Source organism: Anomalospiza imberbis, chromosome 7 (genome assembly GCF_031753505.1).
Source record: "Anomalospiza imberbis isolate Cuckoo-Finch-1a 21T00152 chromosome 7, ASM3175350v1, whole genome shotgun sequence".
NCBI classification, from domain to species: Eukaryota; Metazoa; Chordata; class Aves; order Passeriformes; family Viduidae; genus Anomalospiza; species Anomalospiza imberbis.
This window is the reverse complement of record NC_089687.1, coordinates 32,701,908-32,720,734: the sequence shown is the minus strand read 5'-3', so window position 1 is coordinate 32,720,734 and position 18,827 is coordinate 32,701,908. Positions and strand designations below refer to the sequence as shown.

General features: G+C 41.2%; 1 protein-coding gene across 1 annotated transcript in view; it reads left to right on the top strand.

Annotated features, from left to right (window-relative positions):
• Positions 1-384: 384 nt before the first annotated feature.
• ZNF804A (zinc finger protein 804A) overlaps positions 385-18,827 on the top strand; it is a 144,514-nt gene continuing 126,071 nt past the window's right edge. The window contains exon 1 of the mRNA XM_068196403.1: positions 385-552. Coding sequence (XP_068052504.1) covers positions 442-552 — 111 coding nt within the window. The 5' untranslated portion in view covers positions 385-441. The remainder of the gene's footprint in view (positions 553-18,827) is intronic.

Below are 18,827 nucleotides of genomic sequence, written 5' to 3'. Positions count from 1 at the left end.
GGAAAAAGGAGGGCACACCCCACCTGCGGGGCTCGCTGCGGTTGGGGTGCCGGCTCTGCCCTCTCCCCCCGCCCGTCCCCCTTTACCTGCCGCCGGCCCGTCCGCGGCGGGGGCAGCGGGGCGTGGGGCGGTGGGTGGCGGTGGAGGCGGCGTGTGACAGATGTCCTCCTCTGACAGCGCTCGGTACCAGCCCAGTGGCTCCCTGCCATTGGCTCAGTGCAGCCGACCGGCAAGGCTGCTCGCTATAATAGCACTATGCCTGCCAGCGGCGGCGGCAGCTCGCTCGGCTCCGCCGCGGCCGCCCCGCCGCGCATCCTCCTCCCGCGGCCGCGCCGCGCCTGAGGGGCCGCACCCCCGGCCCCCGCCGGCCCCGGCGCCGCCGGCCCCGGCCCTCCCCGCCCAGCCCCGCCGAGCCCGGCCTGAGGAGGCGGCCCCGGCCCCATGGAGTGCTACTACATTGTCATCAGCTCCGCGCATCTCAGCAACGGGCACTTTCGCAACATCAAGGGAGTTTTCCGCGGCCCCCTCAGCAAGAACGGGAACAAAACTCTGGTAATGGCTTCTTCCCTTGCCTTTCCCTTCCTCCTTCTCCTGCGGCTCGCAGCGGCAGCCGGGGCCGCCCGCCCCTCCTTTGCCGCCGCGGGGACGCGGTGCCCTCGGCTCCCGCCCGGGGCAGGCGCTCCGTGTCCCCGCAGAGCCGCCGCTGCGGCGGCTGCGGGCGGAGGGGCGGCCCGGGGACCCTTCTGGGCGGGGAGCCGCAGGGCCGGGGCTCCGCAGCCCGGGGGAGCTCGGGGAGAGGCGGCCGCCGCTCGGCTGAGCGCGTCTCCCGGTGCGGGGGCTCCCCGGTGACCGCCGGCCCCGTCCCCCCGTGCGGGGACAGCCGCAGGTCCCGCCTGGGGAAGTGCGGGCAGGGACCCGAAACTTGTCTGTTTGCTTGTCCGAGCCGTTTGGGTAGAGAGATGCGTTTGTTCGAGCACAGCCTGAGAAACGACCCGCGGTTCGGTTTGTTGGCTGCCAAGTTCTTTTTGAAAGCAGAAGTCAGGGTTTGACAGGACTCAGTGGGTTTAGGCAATTTGGCGTAGGTGCTCCGGAAAGCCTGCACAGGCTATTCGGACTGTTTCTGAATTCATCTGCCATACTTAGGCATCTTTGCATCTGTTGGGTTTCCTATGGTTTTGCTGACTTGCTGGAACTCGCCTCGTGCTGTTACGGAACTTTAATGGAAGAGTGACGACGCAATAGCCTTGGCAATACATTTGCTCTCCTGCCTGCTCCGATAACAGGGATGTAGGATAACGGCAGGCTGGGTGAGCTGCATCACAGAACATCTCAATCACGGCACAACGCAGTGTGGACAGATGTCTGGAGAGGAGGATGGAGCTGAAAGGGGGGCTTAGCCACGTTGTTTATCTCTCTCTCCCATCACTGCCTTATTTTGAAATCCTCTTTGGAGGAGATGGAGCAGAACTTACTCACCACATTCTTGTTCCTTCGAATGCACGACCTATATTGATGGGGAATTTACTGAAGTACTTAACATTTGCTAGAGTTGGCAAGCTTGCAATTTCTCCCTAAATAAAGAGATTAAAGCAAGTCTGAGCCAAGTCGTAAAAATAGTAACTACTACGAGAGAATCTGAGGCAGATTTTTGGACTGTTTCAAATGTGAAGTTCCTGCTTTCACGTTGTAAATCTTTACAGTTTTATTTGCTGTGGATTCTGCACATTTTTCTGTCAGGGATTGCGTTCTTGGAATTTTAACCAAGCATTTGTAGTATCCATGAGATGGCAATATGTGTGTAATATTTCACTGTTACAGTTGCAAACCGAAGACCTACTGCAGAAATATTTGATACATTTCTAGTAATGGCATGATACATCACCTTCTTCCTACTAAACAATTTCGGTAAAGATGCATTTGGCAGGACTGAGAATACTCTGATGTAACTTTTGGACTGTGTATTATCTTGCAGTTCATAATGGATTCTGCTTCAACAGCATTTTTTTAAAATTTATTTTTTCCCTTGGCAAAAAAAGAAAAAAGGCAGCCCTGTATTCTCAATATTCCTGATTAATTTATTTACTGATAAAATTATTTGCGACCAAAATATTTTGGGAAAGACTGGTGCTAACTTCAAATTCAAATTAAAAAAAAAAAATTGTGTGGGCTTTGAAGTGCTCATTCTCTGGAAAAAATGTACTCTGGGAAGAAATTATAACTCAGCCCAGCTCTTCAATGAGACAGATGTGAGGGGAGACTGTGCCTATGGGACTGCCACAAGAGCCCTTAGCTTAACAGCTCTTGTGTGGGCACTGAGCATTGGCAAAGTTTTTGCTGGGTTGAAAAGGAAGAGTTCTTGATGTTGGCTCTGTGGACAGCAAAATGAAATCCTTCCCTATGAAATGAATGATATAGATGCAGGCATCAAGGCTTGTGTTTCTGAGCTACTTTTTTAATTTATAGGAGGTAAAGATATCATTAAGTTGTGATACAGGGCATTACTAGCTCAGGATAGTTTTGAGGTGCTGAAGTACTTTTACATCCATTTCAATGGGAAAATCAGATGTTTGATTGTTTCAGAGGATTGGTCACTTTCAGTATAAACAAGCATTTCAGACTTGGAAGGATGAAAATACTTGTTAGTGTAAACTAGACTAAGTCTTTAGAAATTCCAGTAAGAACACAGCCTTTTAGTATGCTCTTGCTGTCTTCCATCATAGAATAAGACTAGGAGAAACAGCAATCTGTTTACGAATCTAGGTAAAAATCAGAATTTTTGAAGCTGCTCTGACTCAGACATATCTTCCTATTTGTTCTAAAGCATTCATTGTCTCTCCATCTGAGCTCCAAGCTTTCTAAAATCCCTGCTTCCTCATAAACCAAGGAGAACCCGAAAAAGGCCTCCCTTTGTATGACATAGAATTGCTTTTGTTCAAAAATTACATTTGTTGTTAAGTTTTGGTTCCCCTTCAGAGTTCTACCACCACCCTCTGTCTAGTAATAAAGATGAATGTGTGTGTTTCAGTAGAATTTCACATCAAGTAGAAAAGTCCTGGATATAGTCAGATGATGTTGTGGGTTTGAGATGATTTTATGTGGTGTTATCTTCAAACCTGAGCTGGTCAGGTTTCGGAGGAGAAACCTCCTTGGGCCTTTTCACTACTGTCCCATTCTGGAGTGACCTGATATTGCCCTGAAACTTTTTTTTTTTTTTTTTTTTTTTTTTTGCCTTGCTCTCCAGGAGAGGTCACTGAGAGATTTTTTTCCCTGATTGTTTGTCTCTGTGGGTGATCGCTACATGTTTGTCCTCTGCCTGTGTCCCGTTTCATACAGAATTAGTAGTTTAAAACTCTATGAAGATTTGGTTCAAAACTCCCAGAATACAGCAGGAAGAAAGAGCTGGTAGGGAATGTGAAACACAAAGCTTTGGCCTTCCATAAAAGCTGCTCAGTGGAGAGCATCAGAGAGTTACTTTTTGGTAGAAAAGATGGAGTGACAGCATTTCTGCTGCCTTGGTCTTCCTCTGAAGCACATCTGCTTTAATGTCTAATGAGTGTGGGCTTTGAGATGGGGTTACTTGGAAGGGGGAGAGAAGTACATGATAAAGATGTAAAGATAAAAAGTAGGACGAGGATGGGGAAGGCCACAGTTCTATTCCTCAAGAGAAGGCATCGGGAAAACCTGAGCTCAGAGAGAGGTGAAGGCCACGAGAGGGAACAAGGGAAAGGGTGGATTTAGGCAACTGAGGAAACAGGCTGCTGTAAAAATTAAATAAGAAAAAGTTGCTTGTGAATGAACCTTCAGTCAGGTGAGGGTGGGAAATGAAGGAATGTGTGTCTGCATGCAGTCCTGGGTATCTGACAGCTTTGCCCAGTACTCGGTGCATGTGGCCCCCCCGGCCCACTGGGTTGCTCTTGGGGAAGGGATCCCTTACCCAATTGTCATCTGCTGCTTCTTGTCAGGAAAATAAATCTGAATAAGGAATTGATGGGAAATGGGCCCCTGTGGAAGAATAGCTTCCAAACTCTTATTAAAAAGTTACTTCAGAAAATGGAGCAGTATGTTTAAAAGAAATTGGTGGTGTTTGCGCTGTCGAAAAAGGCTTTATCCTCTCCCTCTGCAGTTTGTATTGCCTGAAATATCCTTCAAACATGCAGAGTCTCCTAACAAAAGCTCATCTGCCATTGGAGTAGTCCATGGCAGCTCTTTGGAAGGATTTTTGTTTTTGCTGGAGTAGTGTCTGAGTGAACCAACTGCCATGTGGTCTTTGTGTGGCAGATGGTTTCTGAACAAGAAACTCAAAACTTACTATGTGGGTCAGTGCTATGCAATGATGTTTCAAATTTCTAGTGCTCTTTCTGCATTTTCATGCTTTTTGGTGTTTTAGTCAATGAATATTGTCCTGATTGCTTGGCCATTTCATGTCAGGGTTTGTACTTGGTGGCTATGTTCTTTTTGGCTGTAGCAGTTTATAAAAATTTTTCCTGCAAACTCTTTGTTTTGCCTATGGTCCTAAACTTTTAATGCACTTTGTTATTTTTTTAGGCCTTATGTTATTGATGTCAAATTACAGTGGTCTGTCTTTGTAATTTATCTTCCTTGCTGTGACTGCTTTCTCGCAGTTTGTAATCTCAAAAAGTATTGAAACTTGTATGAAAAAAACAGCTTTCTGGAGAGAGTAATCAGTTGTTTGGAGTCAGAACCACAGGTGATTTTTAAAATCCTTAAAATGTCTTCTGGGATGTAAACCCCAAGCCATTTTAAAGTATTTATCCCAGTTGATATATACAATTTTTGGTTGGTCAGCAAGAGAACTGAGTCTTTGGCCTTCTGAGTAGCTGGTATGTGGCTGGTGACTGAGTATCTGCTCTTTCACCTTAAGGTAGTGCACTGGTGTAAAGGGCTCTGTTTCCTTGAGATTTACAATGTGGAAGTGTGGGGCTCCTTCACGTCTTTTACCTGGACAAATACATTTTCTCCGGTGGTGATCAGAATGAGTAAGGTGCTGTCACATGGCTGAGGAGGTCAGGGAAAAACTTAGACCCCTGTGTGGTGTAAATTGCTGCTGTAATTCTAATTTCAAGTGTCTTGTTGATACAGATGGAAAGTAGGTGAGATTAGAAGGTCCTGATAAGCAGTTGGTTAAAGGACCAAATACAGCAAACACAAGAAACTGTTTTTGTGACTAACAGTGACAAAATAAGTTATTTTGGTTGAAAGTATGACCACAGGGGACTCCAAGGGTAGAATGGAAACAGTGGTCCCCAGGTCCAAGGGAGGCAGTCACAAATTATTTAAAACTGGAATCAAACTCTGAACTCAATGCCATAAGCCTTGTGGAGAAGATGATCTCATGAAATTCAGGTGGCTACCGTGTAGTACTGCTTTGTGCCTCCCAGTCAGCTTGGTTATGACTGCAGGGTTATTAATTAATTAATAAACGAATTAATTTGTTTATAACTCATTTTAGAAGTCCTAGGGCATGCCAATACTTTTATGAAAACTCCATGGAGTTCAAATACTGTCACACTGGTGCCCTCTGAAAGTGCCATCTGTTGCTCAGGCTGTCTGTTGTCTTTAGCTCTTTTACACTTTGTAGAATATTTTTGTATTCCCACATCTCCTAAAGTAAATAGGTTGTGGTGGACATAAAAATGTATTTTATGAGAATTTCTATTACAAATATCCATTCCCTGCTACAGGAAGAAAGTATTAAACTAAAACATTTCCTGATGAATTACAACAGCAGCTATAATTCTGCATGATCAGGATAAATATCCATTGATTTCAAGCTATCTAGTACACATATAAAATAAACAATGGTTACCATAAGTTTATTTTAAATACTGGTAAAATGACATCCAGCAGTTCTGTTTGCCATATTGTATATTGCCAGTAGCTGGAGGGTAATTTTTCAATTCTATCTTACACGTGCAGAATTTAATAGAACTATTGCAATACATTGTTTTTCATCTTTAATGTTGCAGAGTTTGTAGGCTTGAGTTGCTAGGCCAGAGTTGTATTAGTTAAGGGAGAAAAATCACCTGTTACTTCCTTCAGTGGTTATGTTCCCTCTGGATCTGCTAATGTATTTTTTGACCTAAGTTCGGAACTTGAAGACGTTCACATCTTTTCTATGAGAGGAGCTGAGCAGCCCTACCTCATAAAAATATTAAACTGGCAAAATAAATTGTGCCTAATTTAATTTTAATAATTAATAAACATTACTTAGATCATGATTGAAAACCAACCACTCAGCAGATAACAGAATAAACTGGTAAAGTTTAAGGAACAATAAAATCATAACTGTGTCCTACTTCTAAAGTCCATTTGTTTGAACTCGGGTGACTTGGTTTATTTGTGTGAGGCTATCTCTAACAGTTCTGTTTCAAAACATTATCAGCAGGCGTGTTTTGGTGAGTTAACAGGAAACTATCATAATTTAAGTGCACTCCCAGAGCAATTCAGAGAGGTCTCAAGCCTTGTGCAGCGACATACAGCACTCCTGTGTCCATCAGACTCTGTGTGACTCCATCATCTGGTCCAAAAAATAGCAGGAGCTGGAGTCCAGCATGCAGCAGATTTAAACTGGGGCAGCTTCTGCTTCAGAGCCATTACTGAGCAGGCTTTTGTACTGTAAAAGCTTATTAAATGCATGGTAAGCTTCAAACACATTGGTGTTCTGTTGAATGTAATTAGACTATTACCGTGGTTAAATTAGTACACTTGTTTAGTTTTTTCAGATCGAGGCCTTAAAGAATAAGTCTGAGGAGAGCCTTTGCCTTGAATATTTTCTGATGCAAATATCCGTAGCAATCTCTCAGCTCTGAGATACACAACGTTAATTTTAACACGTTTCTCGCGCTTGGAAAACGGCGTTGCTAACATGTTGTTTACCATGTTGCTAACTGAAAAACAGCAAGTTGGCTCCTGCATTTTCAAAACCACTGATATTTTTGAAGCCTTTAAACTAATTAGACTTTTCCAAGGTGCAGATTGCAATCCCAAAATTCTTGGCTTTCCTGTGGGCTCTGGGAAAATGAAGGTTTCTTGACCTTCCCACCAGCAGGGATTCACAGCTGAAAAAAAGAGTTAACTCTGAGTTGTGGATCCAGAGGACACTGAGTGGTGAGTGGCCTCTTAGTTGAGCACAGTGGGGGTTTCTGTAGGACTTGACTAAGTGGCTGCAAGATCTCTGATGCCCCTAACTGGTGACAATTGCCATATTTCCTTTTCTGAATGGCATTCAGGCATGTCAACAGGACCAATTATTGTCTGCAAAAATCAAAGCCGTTGATTAGATGCATCTTAAAATGTAGGTGGGGGTGAGCTTAAGGAGTCCCACAAAATCAATCCAGAACATTTTCTATGATTTAATATCTTAATGCAGCTAATAATTAAATAATTATTTGCAAGACAGATTCTTTAATGCTGCCTGGTGGTAATGGAAAGTGAGTTGATTTTTTGTTTGCTCACTTGTGATTCAATTGTAAACATGGGAGAGGGAGTGAGCCTTCCTAATTTGGCTATATCTGGCCAGTCCCTTAAATACTAATACTCATCAGACCCTTCTATTTTTCCACACATTTTTGGAGTGAGAACAAATGCTTTTCCCCCAGCATTCTTGAAAGACTGTTATATGATGAGCTGTGACTTACTGTTGTTTAAAAAACTCCAAAGTAAACAAAACAACACTTACTCACAAGGAGGCACAATATTTGTCATGTTTAACCTTGTTTGTTCAATGGAGATAAGACACTGTCTGAAGGCACCAGGAACCAGGAGATTTTAACTCATAGTGTAATTAATTTATTTTGTCAAAATATATTTACAGTTCCTTTCCTCTGAGGACTGACCGAGGCAGGGGTACAGATGGGGCAGAGGGTTTTTCTTCTCCCTTGGTAGAGGATATTGTTCTGAACACTGAATTGTGTGTGAGCATGAATTTCTGTGGGATCTTTTTTTTTTCTTTTTAATTAATTCAGAGAGTAAATTTCCAAATATTTTCCATATGGAATTTTAAATGGGTGGTAGTTATACAGATAGTGGTGTAAGAAAGGAAATGCAGATTCTTTCTTCACAGCTGCAAGAGCAAATCCAGAAATAATGCCTGGAGAGTGATCTCCATATCTCCCACCAGGCATTGCTTCCCTGATTGCATGTGATAAAGAACAGGTTTTCTGTTAAAATTCTGCAAGTGGCTTGGAGAATGTTGAGAATTGGTTTGAGGAACTGAGGTTTTTTTGTTTGTGTTTAGAAGCTCATCAACATTCTTGGTTTGTACCAATGACTTAGGACTCGTCAGGCTTTGTGTCTGACTGTGGTGATTTGCATTTTTTAAATGACTTTTTTATGTATGTGAAAATGATATTTTTAGAGAGGCTTCTTTCCCCAAATAGCAAGTGATCAGGCTACCTCCTCTGGGACCCAGCTGAACTCAAATATTCATGTTGCTGGATTTCTCACAGCCAGCATATAGCTTGATTGCCTACATTGGCCAAGGCTTGGTCAGATTTTCTTTCAAACTTAGCACTGCCCAGTATCTCTTAGAATTTGCCACTTTGCCTTCTGGAAATGAGTTTCTGGACTTAGGAAAGGAACTTAATTTAACTGACAGCATGCTTCCCCATGGCAGCGGGGTTGGAAGTAAATGATCTTTGCGTCCATTCCAGCCCACACCGTTCCAGATTCTGTGATCTGACACCTGGGAGACTATAACTGGGGTTGGGGGGCAGTATTTTCTATGTTTAGGTGTCCATGAAGTTTGTGGTGTTGTTTTTTTTTTTTGGTTTTTATTTTTTTTTTTTTTTTTAATGAGTACATCTTGATTTACATGGCAGAATACAATTGTTTAAATAGCTGCAATTTCCAAGTATTTAATTTCTGCTGCAACTGTTTTTGACAGAAAACCACAATATCCATTATAGAATATCAGCTACTCCTTCATCGAATGGATTTTTATAAAATGTCTGGAGTTAAAACCCGGGGCTCACTTGGGTCTGTAAAGGATTATGATGCATAGGGGGTCTGGACAAGCAGTCCATGAAACAACCTGAGCCTAAATTTATAAAGCAAATGCAAAATGCCTATTTTTTTTTTTTTTTGCTAGTCATTATTGAAATGTATGATTATTGAGTGAAGTTTGCTTAAAGATGTGCAATTGTATAGGATCTTTTGTCTTCCTCTGTTGGAAACAGTTGGCTTTATCATGAGAGAATATAACAAAGATGTCTCCAAACTTTGCCAGCTACCAAACCTGCCTGTCCCAGTCTCACTTAGTTCTGAGCCTGTTTATGTGAGTGTTGAACACTCATTTGGGTTGGTTTCTGAATTAAAAAAAAAAAAAAATAGGGCAAAGTAAAGAAGTGGCATAAATGTCTTTATAGCAGAATTCTTGGGCTTCTTATATACTTGCAGCATAGTACACTGTGGGTGTAGTCTCCATTTTTGTGGGTTTTTTTAAAGTATTTTATTTTTACAAAATACTCTTTATTGTAAAAAAAAAAAAGTTTTTAGTTTTTAGGTTTGCTTAAAAGTGAGACTCTGTAAACTTAATGCCATTGCATAAAAACCATTATGCTCTTCTACATGAGCAGTAAACAACTGTTTCTACAAATAAAGCAAGGTTGTTTGTAGTCTCTTTTTAAAGCAAAATGCATTTTATGCTGCTAGTTTACGAAATAGTCTTAAAATATAATTAATGCTTCAGGTACTGTGAGGGTGGCAGTGGAATATACTGCTGAATAAATGGATTTTCTGGCTTCTTTGCACTGATATTTCTAATAGCAATGCTAATTTTTTTCTGATAGTTTTATGGAAATATTTCATGAGGGAGAAAAATCAAGATAATATTTGCTTGTCCTTCTGCTGTGCAAATGAGCCGGTAAATCATCTGACACCTGTTTGTTTGGCAAATAAGTAAATTTGCATGAACTAGCAGGTGGAATTAAGGATTAGAAAGAGATGAAAGCAGTTTTAAAGGATTACTTCCAAAGGTTTGTGGAGTTGTAGCCCATTGTATTACTAATGGTGAGCAGAGAGAAAAGCTTCCCACCAGCAGGATGTCAGAGATATGTGAGGTTTTCTTTATGAAACACCTCGGAGTGCTCGTGGGTATGAAAGTGTCATGGCAAAGTAATTAGAAAAGTCCAGCAAAACCTGGTGGCTGCACCACCAACTCCCTGTGGTGATGGAGTGTGCCCAGAGTGGACCTGCTTTAGAAGGAAAGGAGAATTAGAGAAGGAAAAGTGCAGCTTCCCAGGGAAAGGAAACTGCAGTGAGCTGTATGAAGGAAACCGAAACAGCCAAGGTATTTAACAGAGAGAAGATGTAGAGTCGCCAAGTGATAACACATCATTAGTGAATAACATCATGATAGAACTGGAGAAAACCAGGCCAAAGGTTGGCCTGTCCTTGTCAGCATGTCCATGGCAGCAGTGGCACTGTGTTGTTCGTTCAGGTTTTTGTGCTGGGAAACCAGACTGGCTTGGAGAATTTTTGGTCAGTCAGGCTTGTCTTGGAGGTGTGTGATAGGAGGCAACAAGTTCAAGTTAAGAGTTGGGAAATCCGGATCAGATACAAGGGGAAAAAGTGAAATTGAGGCTGATCAAGCACTGGAAGGAGGTGCTGGAAGGAAAGACGGTGGCACCTCCATCCTTGGAGATGCCCAAAACTCACCTGAGCAGCACTAATTTAATTGACTGTGCTTTTAAGCCAAGTGTAGGACTAAATATCCCTCTGTCCTCAGTCAAGGTTGCAATTTCACATTTGATCTGTAGCAGAGTAGCTTTTAATTGGATCCTCTGTGGTGAGGTTCCTTGGGGAGTGAGGCATGTCCCTCCTGTGTCCTGCTCCCAACCTTTTGGGACTCCTGGGTGCTCCTGGCTTCCCTCATCCCAGATGACATCCAGCTGGCAGGAGCAGTGCCTGCACTGACGTCCTCTGGGGAGCTCCTGATCTGTCAGAGGTCTGACACACAGGGCTTGTTTCAGCTCTGAGGAACAAATAAATCAAATGCAACTGTTAAATCTACTTAGGATTCCTTTGCAGGGATTCCCGAGCTGAGTCATGCGATTCATAGTCAATGACCCAACTTGTAATTAAGGAAGATGATAGACTCGGAACTTTTCCAAAACTAATTCATATTTAGCTCTCACTCTCCACAAATCGTGTGCATTATCAGCAGTATTTTACTGATTGCACTTTTTCATATTGAAAATTACTAGAGTATATAACCTTAATTCTGGAAAGGCTTTTAAAAGGTACTCAGGAAGGCAACTGACATAGAAATTGAATTGTTGTCATTAGAACAGCTTTATGCAGAGGCAAGGAAAACTCAAGCCAAGAATTTTCTAAAGCATTGTATGCATTATAGATTGTTCCAAAGAGGGGAAAAATGAGAAACAAACTATCAACCTTATCTTGTTCAGCCCTCAGAGCTCTTGCACTGTGGCATGGGCAGTGTACACATCCACAGTTTGAGTATTTCCAGGAAATTGTTTAGATATTTTGCATCTTTTCATACGGTGTGGTGTGGTGTGCTTACAGTTTTGATATAAGTACATATTTATATACTTATACTTTATGTACTTATATATATACTAAGTATATATTTATATACTTAGTTCACATTACATATTTATACTTCAGTATGTATTTTTATATTATCATACATATACAATACTGTTAATGTATACTCTATATTCAAGAGTATTCACTATTGTTTAACACAGTGGTGTGGCATCATGCTCATTTCCTATAGCTCTTGATTGTCCTAGAGGAAACGTGATCCTGAAGGAAGGAAGTGCCAAAGTTCTTTATGAGTGGCTGAAACTCTCTTTTCTGTAAGAGGGGCCTTGTTGATTCCAAGAGTCTGCACTCAGCTGACCGGAGCTGAGCAGAGGAGAAGTTCCCATAGAGCAAATCAGTGCATGTGAGGATTGTGGATGTTCTCCCTGATCCCCATCAGAAGTAGCAGAAATTTGGAGCTTACTTTGAAGTGTCCGGGTCACTGCAGGCCAGGTAGGTAGTGGCTAATGCTGTGTTGTAGCCATGAGATGAATGTTGGATTTATTTTCAAACCAGTTAGTAGTGTGACTAGAGCCATGTATAATCACCTTTAAAAAAAAAAAAATCTGTCAGAAGTTTTATGCAGAGTAAATGTGAAAGCTACAATATGGAATGAATTATCAAATGGCTCAAGTTCAGTGTCTCTTTGAAAGCTATGGGGGGTGTGCAGAGTAAATTGCATTTGTATTTTACACCTGACAAATTGAATTACAGCAATGAATCTGTATCATTACAATTCAGAGACCAGGATTTCTTCTTGGAGCTGGGTAATTAGAAGCAGGACTATACTTGAAGGTTCAAATTGGATTCTTAGAAAGTGTGCCTTACATGAATATGACCTATACAGAAATCAGTGTTTTCATCTGTTCTATTTTAGGAATTTTGAATCATAATGTAAAGTGACTCATCCATTATTTCCTCATATCTTCATCAGCAAGACGCACAAGAAATTATTCCTTTGATTGTTTCTCTGCAAATTGGAAATCTTTACAGTTTTTTTTCTCTTTTCAGCAGGCATTCATAAATCCAGTTAACATTAATGAGTCTCACGTGTGTGCGTCGAGAGAGAAACAAACGGACCTTTGTCTCTCCGAGTATGTGTTTAGGTGCAGAAAATGAAATGAAGAAAAAGCTTTTGGTTAATAACGGGTTACAAAGTCAGTAGCTCCTGTCTCATTTTGCAATAGCTAACACATTCTGCTGGTCCTCTCTCCCCTGTCAAGGGTCCTTGTAGGAGCTGTAAATGCAGGATGAGCAGTGCTGTTGGTGAGGTGGAGAGAGCTATTATTACCTCCAGTTCTAAGATTAATTACTAATAGGTCATGCTTTCAACGGAATGGCAGGATTGCAGTAGGGTTAATGTGGCTGTGCTTCTGTCTCATGGCATACCTCCATGGGAACAGAGGTGGAAAAAGTAAAAAATATTAATAGCTCAGTGACCTATAAAGAAGAAATACTTAGTGCCCTTCTTTAGAGGTTCTGTTGTCTCTCTGAAGAGCAGGATTGATGTTGTAAGAAGTTAGTGACATTTTGTGTTATTCAGCAGCATTTCTTGTTTACTTAGGGGCACTCTTAGAGCAGCTACGACTTTCCCAATGACACAGGAGGTCTTGATCAAGCTCAGTGCTTTTAGCAAGTGTATGGGGTCTTAGTAAATTAAATACTGCCTCTAGGAAAGCATCTGCTCCTGTTGCTGGCAAAACAGTCTGAACACAGGGTATTTTGCTTAATTTAATTTGTTGCAAATTAACACCAACATTTGATTACTGATTTGGGTATTGGGGTTGGGAAAGAAGACTCCAGTTGAGGAAATGTTTCCTTGAATTTGGCAGTGCTGAAGTTTGGGGTGGGGTGGGTGGTTCACAGCAGTGCCACAACCCACCAGAAGTCCCACTAAGGTCCTCCCACAGTCCCCCACCACCCAAGCATTCTGTGTGTCCCCAGGAGACAGTCACAGCTGACATGTGAAAAGGCTCCGAAGAGCTCTGTGTGGTATAAATACGCTGAAACCATATGGTCTATCAGAATCATAATATCACTTCAGAGGTTTCAAAATAGTGTGTTTATTAGCTGTAACCACTTCAAAATTTTCATTGAAGTGAATAGCTGTAAGTACTCAATACAGTAGTATTTCCGTGCAAACCTTTCTGCAGTTTGCTTTGGAATAGAAGTCACCATCATTCACCCAAATAAAAAGAAGAGTAGAAGGCTCTTGGGGTATCCCCTGTGCCTGACAGCCATCCAGTGGATCATGATTATGCTTTGACAGAGCTATAGACTACAGCTGACTCCATACAGGATGATCTAATGTGTGCATCTATATCAGATGCTCTATGCTTTAAAATAACTGCTGCACTTTTCTGCCATTAAGAATTTCCTGACACTATTACTATTTTGCAACTGTGCTTCCTTTGTGTTATTTGAAGTTAAACCCATTTTGTCCTGACTAATTACTGTCTCCATGATGGCTACATCCTTCAGATATTTGTAAGCTGTAAGAATCTTCATTACTTGTGCCTTTTCCAAGCTTGGCATGCTTAGCTGTTTTCCTTTATTCATATATCAGTTCCTCTAGTTTTGATGATGGCGTGGCTTTTGTTTGAACTCACTCCAGTACTCCAACATAAATCTATCAAAATGCATCCCAGTTGTCCGTTTAAACTAACGGTTTTAAAGGTAAAATTATAAGAATTCCATGGATGTTGCTAGTGCTTCCTTGATGTGTGGCTACCTGGGGGTGGACTGTGCAGTCTGCATTTATTGTAGCATGTGCTTATTCTATACATAGTCTCACAAGCATCATTGGGTCCACTCACTTCATTCTATTCTTACCATTTCCCTGTCCCTCCTCCACTCCTCAGATTCCTTGTCACAAATGCTGTGTTTGGCTGTGGGTAGAGTTTTTAGTTTTCTGGAGTCTCTACTTGTGCTGTGACTTCTCTGTTGCCTTTGATGCATTCGTTAGAATTTTCAACTTCTCAAGAAGGAGCTTTGATAAATTCTGGGTTAAAACACTTGTAAGATAGGCATGTTTGTATTTTGTAAGAATAATGTGATCCTTGTCAGGAGCTGACAGATTTATTTCCTTCTGCACTATTAATTGCTCTAAGTTGTGTATGTGTGTGGATATATTTGTTCTTTTTCTTGTGACAGAAGAGAATTAAACATGAATTACTTCTACACAGAGACATAAGTTTTATTTCTGACCTCTTTGTCTTTTATTCTTTGTTTTCTTTTCCCCCAATGTGTTTTTTTCTCTGTCTGTGGAAAATCTCCCTAGCTTGGTGAGCATTTTGTGTTGTGCTGCCTGGTGCAAACCTCACCTTGGTGGTTCCATTCATTTTGTAGCACAGCTCTTTGACCTCCCAGTCAACTTTAGCTGACTTTCCTTATGTGATTTTTTTGGGGACAATCTGAATCCACTGAAGGTTTCATTTTTGGGGAGAAAAAAAACTCACTCAAATTTGCTACTTTCATGGCAAATATTTAGAAATAGATGCATTTTGTTGAACTTAGATCTCACTGTTGATTCTCATGCAGTTGTACAGTTTAATTTTCTCAATTTTGCCACCTGACTAGATTGTAATTCTCATCACTTACCTACTGCAGCCATCATTTCTTCATAGACTGAATTTTTTAAATGACAGACATAAATTGAAAGAAGTTGAGCTTCACAGCAGACAAATGCTGGTCACCCTAAATGCATTTTACTTTAAAAAAAATATGAGAGCAGTCAAGGCATGCGGTTATTTAATCTGAAGGAGCATCTTGCTTTTACAACATCCATTTCCCAGGGATGCTGTAGACTGCCAAGCTGCAGAATTACACATTATTGTCAACTTTTTCATAACAGGATTAGCTCCTACATCTGCCTGTTCTCTTTCACCCTTCATGGCTGCAGGGAAGCACAGGACATAACTGGCTGTGATTTTGTGTTGCTCTGCTTTGGGATGACCCTTCTGTTTTCTTCTGTCCCCCTTTCTCTGTGCTGGGGGTGAGGTCCCTGTAGGGTGGCACGACTATGGCTGAAATGCCAAGCTTGGCCATGGAAGGAAGGAAAGGAAACATCATAAAACCTTAAAAGGGGGTGCTGATGAATTGTTATGCGCACTTGAACACTTTAGAAAATGAAATAAAATCCTGGGGTACCAAGTTTGCCTGGTGGGTGACCATTTTTATGACAGAGCTCTGTATTTGAGAAGTACTTAGAAGAAAAGAAACAGATCTAGTTTCTTTGATCTTGAAGTCTCTGAACACTTGTTTTAAGGAAAAAAAAAAAAAAGTAAAGCTTTAGTATTTCATGTTTCTTGCTGCTTTATTTACATTTGCAACTGTGCTTCCTTTATTTGAAATTAAGCCCATTTTGTCCTGACTAATTGCTGTCTCCCGTTTTTATTCCATTTCTTTTACATCCATTATATAGAGGACTGGGGGCTGCCTATGACTATGTTACTTGTAATTGAGAAGATGATTTGTTAAATGCAGTTCTGTTACAGGGCCTGTACTTTGTGTCTGTCTGTCTGTCCTGGGCTTCTGCTTTACTTTTCTTTTTCATGTACCTTTTTCCATATTTTTTCTCTCTGCCTATACCTCCCTAATGTTTGCCTTTTTTTTTTTTTTTTTTTTTTGTATTTTTGACCTTTATGCCATTTTGCATCCCAGATCTTTCCAAGCTGTTTTTCAAAACTGGATGCCATTTTAGAAGTAGATTAACTGCCTTTGCTCAGTCTGAAAATGAGAATTCAACCTCTAAGTTTTTGTTTTGACATTTATGGTTTTTTTGTCAGAAGTAAAGAAGTGTTTTTGATTATATTGTAAGAATAAGGTCTCTAATACAGTCTTAATTGCTTTGCTTGTTACTTTGTTAGACCTGGTACAGATTTAATGATACCACTGCAGCTGGCATTTAGCTGATTGGAAAAACATGACAATTTTTGTATTTAGGTGTTGCAAGTGAGAGAATGCTAAAACTGGTTTATGCTACTCTTATTTTGCTGCTTGTAATACTCCTAATTTGTTCTTATATTCAGGTTGAACAAGCAGGGTGTGATAGCATGACAGTAAAGATATCTCTTCTAGAATCTTCTTGCAATAATTTTTTTTAAATTTATTTTTTTCCTGGATAAGGAGATAATGGCAAAATTGGAGTCTGTTCTTTCAAACTGTTCTTCCTCATGATGGTGAATGCTTCACCAGGTTTGAATTCACTTTCAGGTCTGTAAGATAAAGACCCGAGCTTTTGCTCATAATACAAAGATGCAAAGAAGTTAAGAAAACTTGATTTTGAAGAAATGAGAGGGGATGAGGAAGCAGAGCAGGACTTGGCTGGAAACAGAGAGGATGGATTTCTTAATTTGCACTGCCAGGAATGCTGAGGTGGGTCCAGTGGCTGGTAGCTGGAAGAGGGCAGTGTCCATGCTGGAAAGAAAGATGGACTTCTCAGGGAAGTCTGTGACTCTCTGGCCATTTCTTGAACAGGTCTCAAGGACCTGTGGCAGGATGTAGCTTTGCTGAAGGAAGTTGGGAATTGCTCCTTGTGTTCTACTTGTGAGCTACAAAAAGTCAAGAAATGAAGGAGTTACTTTAAAGTGTATACTGAAAATTTAAAATGGATTAAACTTCGTGTTTTCTGGAGGGCACGGAGGAAAAACAAGATTGTGAAACTTTGGACTCTTCCTGTCAAATCTCATTAAAGCTTTCTTGATCAGTGTTCCTTTGCTTTTTCCAGCTTGTCTCCCACAAGGACAGGATCTCCAGATGGCAGTAGCCATCCAGTCCTCTAATAAACATTTTTGTGTGGTAATTCTGTGCACACACTCAGGTGCTTGCTGTCCTGTGCATGGAGAATGGTCAGCTCTGAGCAGTCTGGTACCCTGTGTACTCCATTCATCAAGCTGATATTTGAGTGTGTAGAAAAGCTAAATGGCTGGAAAGCAGCTGCCTTGTTCAAAAAAGCCACTTAGTGAGACATTTACTGAGTAGGTAACATCTTGGAAAATATTTAGTGCCACTTGAAAAAGCAACTTTATGAAATATTTAAGAAACAGCTTCTTTGAGGGGGAAATCTAGCAGGTTTTGCGTAGTAACATTCCTATCTTTTAATGTTGCAATCACTCAGCTGATGGGAAGAACATCTCTTCATTATTTAATACTTAGATTCACTTACCACCTATAAATACAGTTGGTACTGAAATAGATAAATTGTTTGAAAGTGTCAGAAATAGAAGAGAACAGGCTTCCTTACACTGTAATTAAGTATTAGACTACTAGTTGAGTATGTCCAAATTGCTAGACAGGCAGGGATCATGGGCCTTTCTAGCACTTGAACACAGCACTCCTGACTGTCTTCATGTAACCAAAGAGTGGTTTTTTGGAAAGATTCATGCTTATGTAGTGCACATTTTGCCTGCTCAAGCTGTATTAAATGCCAATTTTCACTATTATATTTATTTTTTTTCATGAATACAGTGGCTTTTCTGTTTCCTTTAATGTTGCCTGCGTGTAAATTTAATTAATCCCCTCATAAATTCATACGTGCACTCAATCCTCTAACATGTAAGCTTTTGTTGTTAGTCTTGCAAACACTTCTTTATCATCAGATTTAAGTGTTATGTTTTGAGACCAAGGCATGTACCAGCCATTCCCATCTCATCCTTCCTAAAGCCAAGTGTCTGTTTCACTCATTTGCACTGTTTGTAACCACATATTGCAAGTTGTCAGTAAGTGGCAGCTTTTAGAATACAGTCCTGTCTTGCTTTTCCAGTAATAAAATGCAGCGTAAATGAGATTTCTTGTGTGCTGTGCTCTAACTGGGCAGTGGTGAGTGAGTCACATCCTTATCTGGATGTTAGTATTTAATATATATATTTTATATATATCTGCCTTTCAATACTTTAGGTGTATCTGAGCCATTGAAAAGCCCAAAGTTTGCTCCAGTTTCTACCCATGTTGGCCTTCCCTGATCCGTGCCAGTGCTTGGGAGTCAGAAGAGAGATCCTCTGCCAGTAATTAGTGAATCTTTAAGTCAGTTGTGGGGCTGTAGGAATGACCCCACTGCCTTGGCTTAGCAGTGTTACCCTGTGTTGTCTGAGCACACTTTTAGCCTGAGAAGTAATGTGCAGATGGATCCAGCTGTGCTTGCTTTCCTCCTCAGCCAGCATGGTGGGAATGGCCTTGCATTCCCTCCAGTCCAGGCCAGGCACGAGGACAGCTCATGTGTGTAACCTTCTGGGCTGTAGGAGCTGCCCTGATGTGGCTTA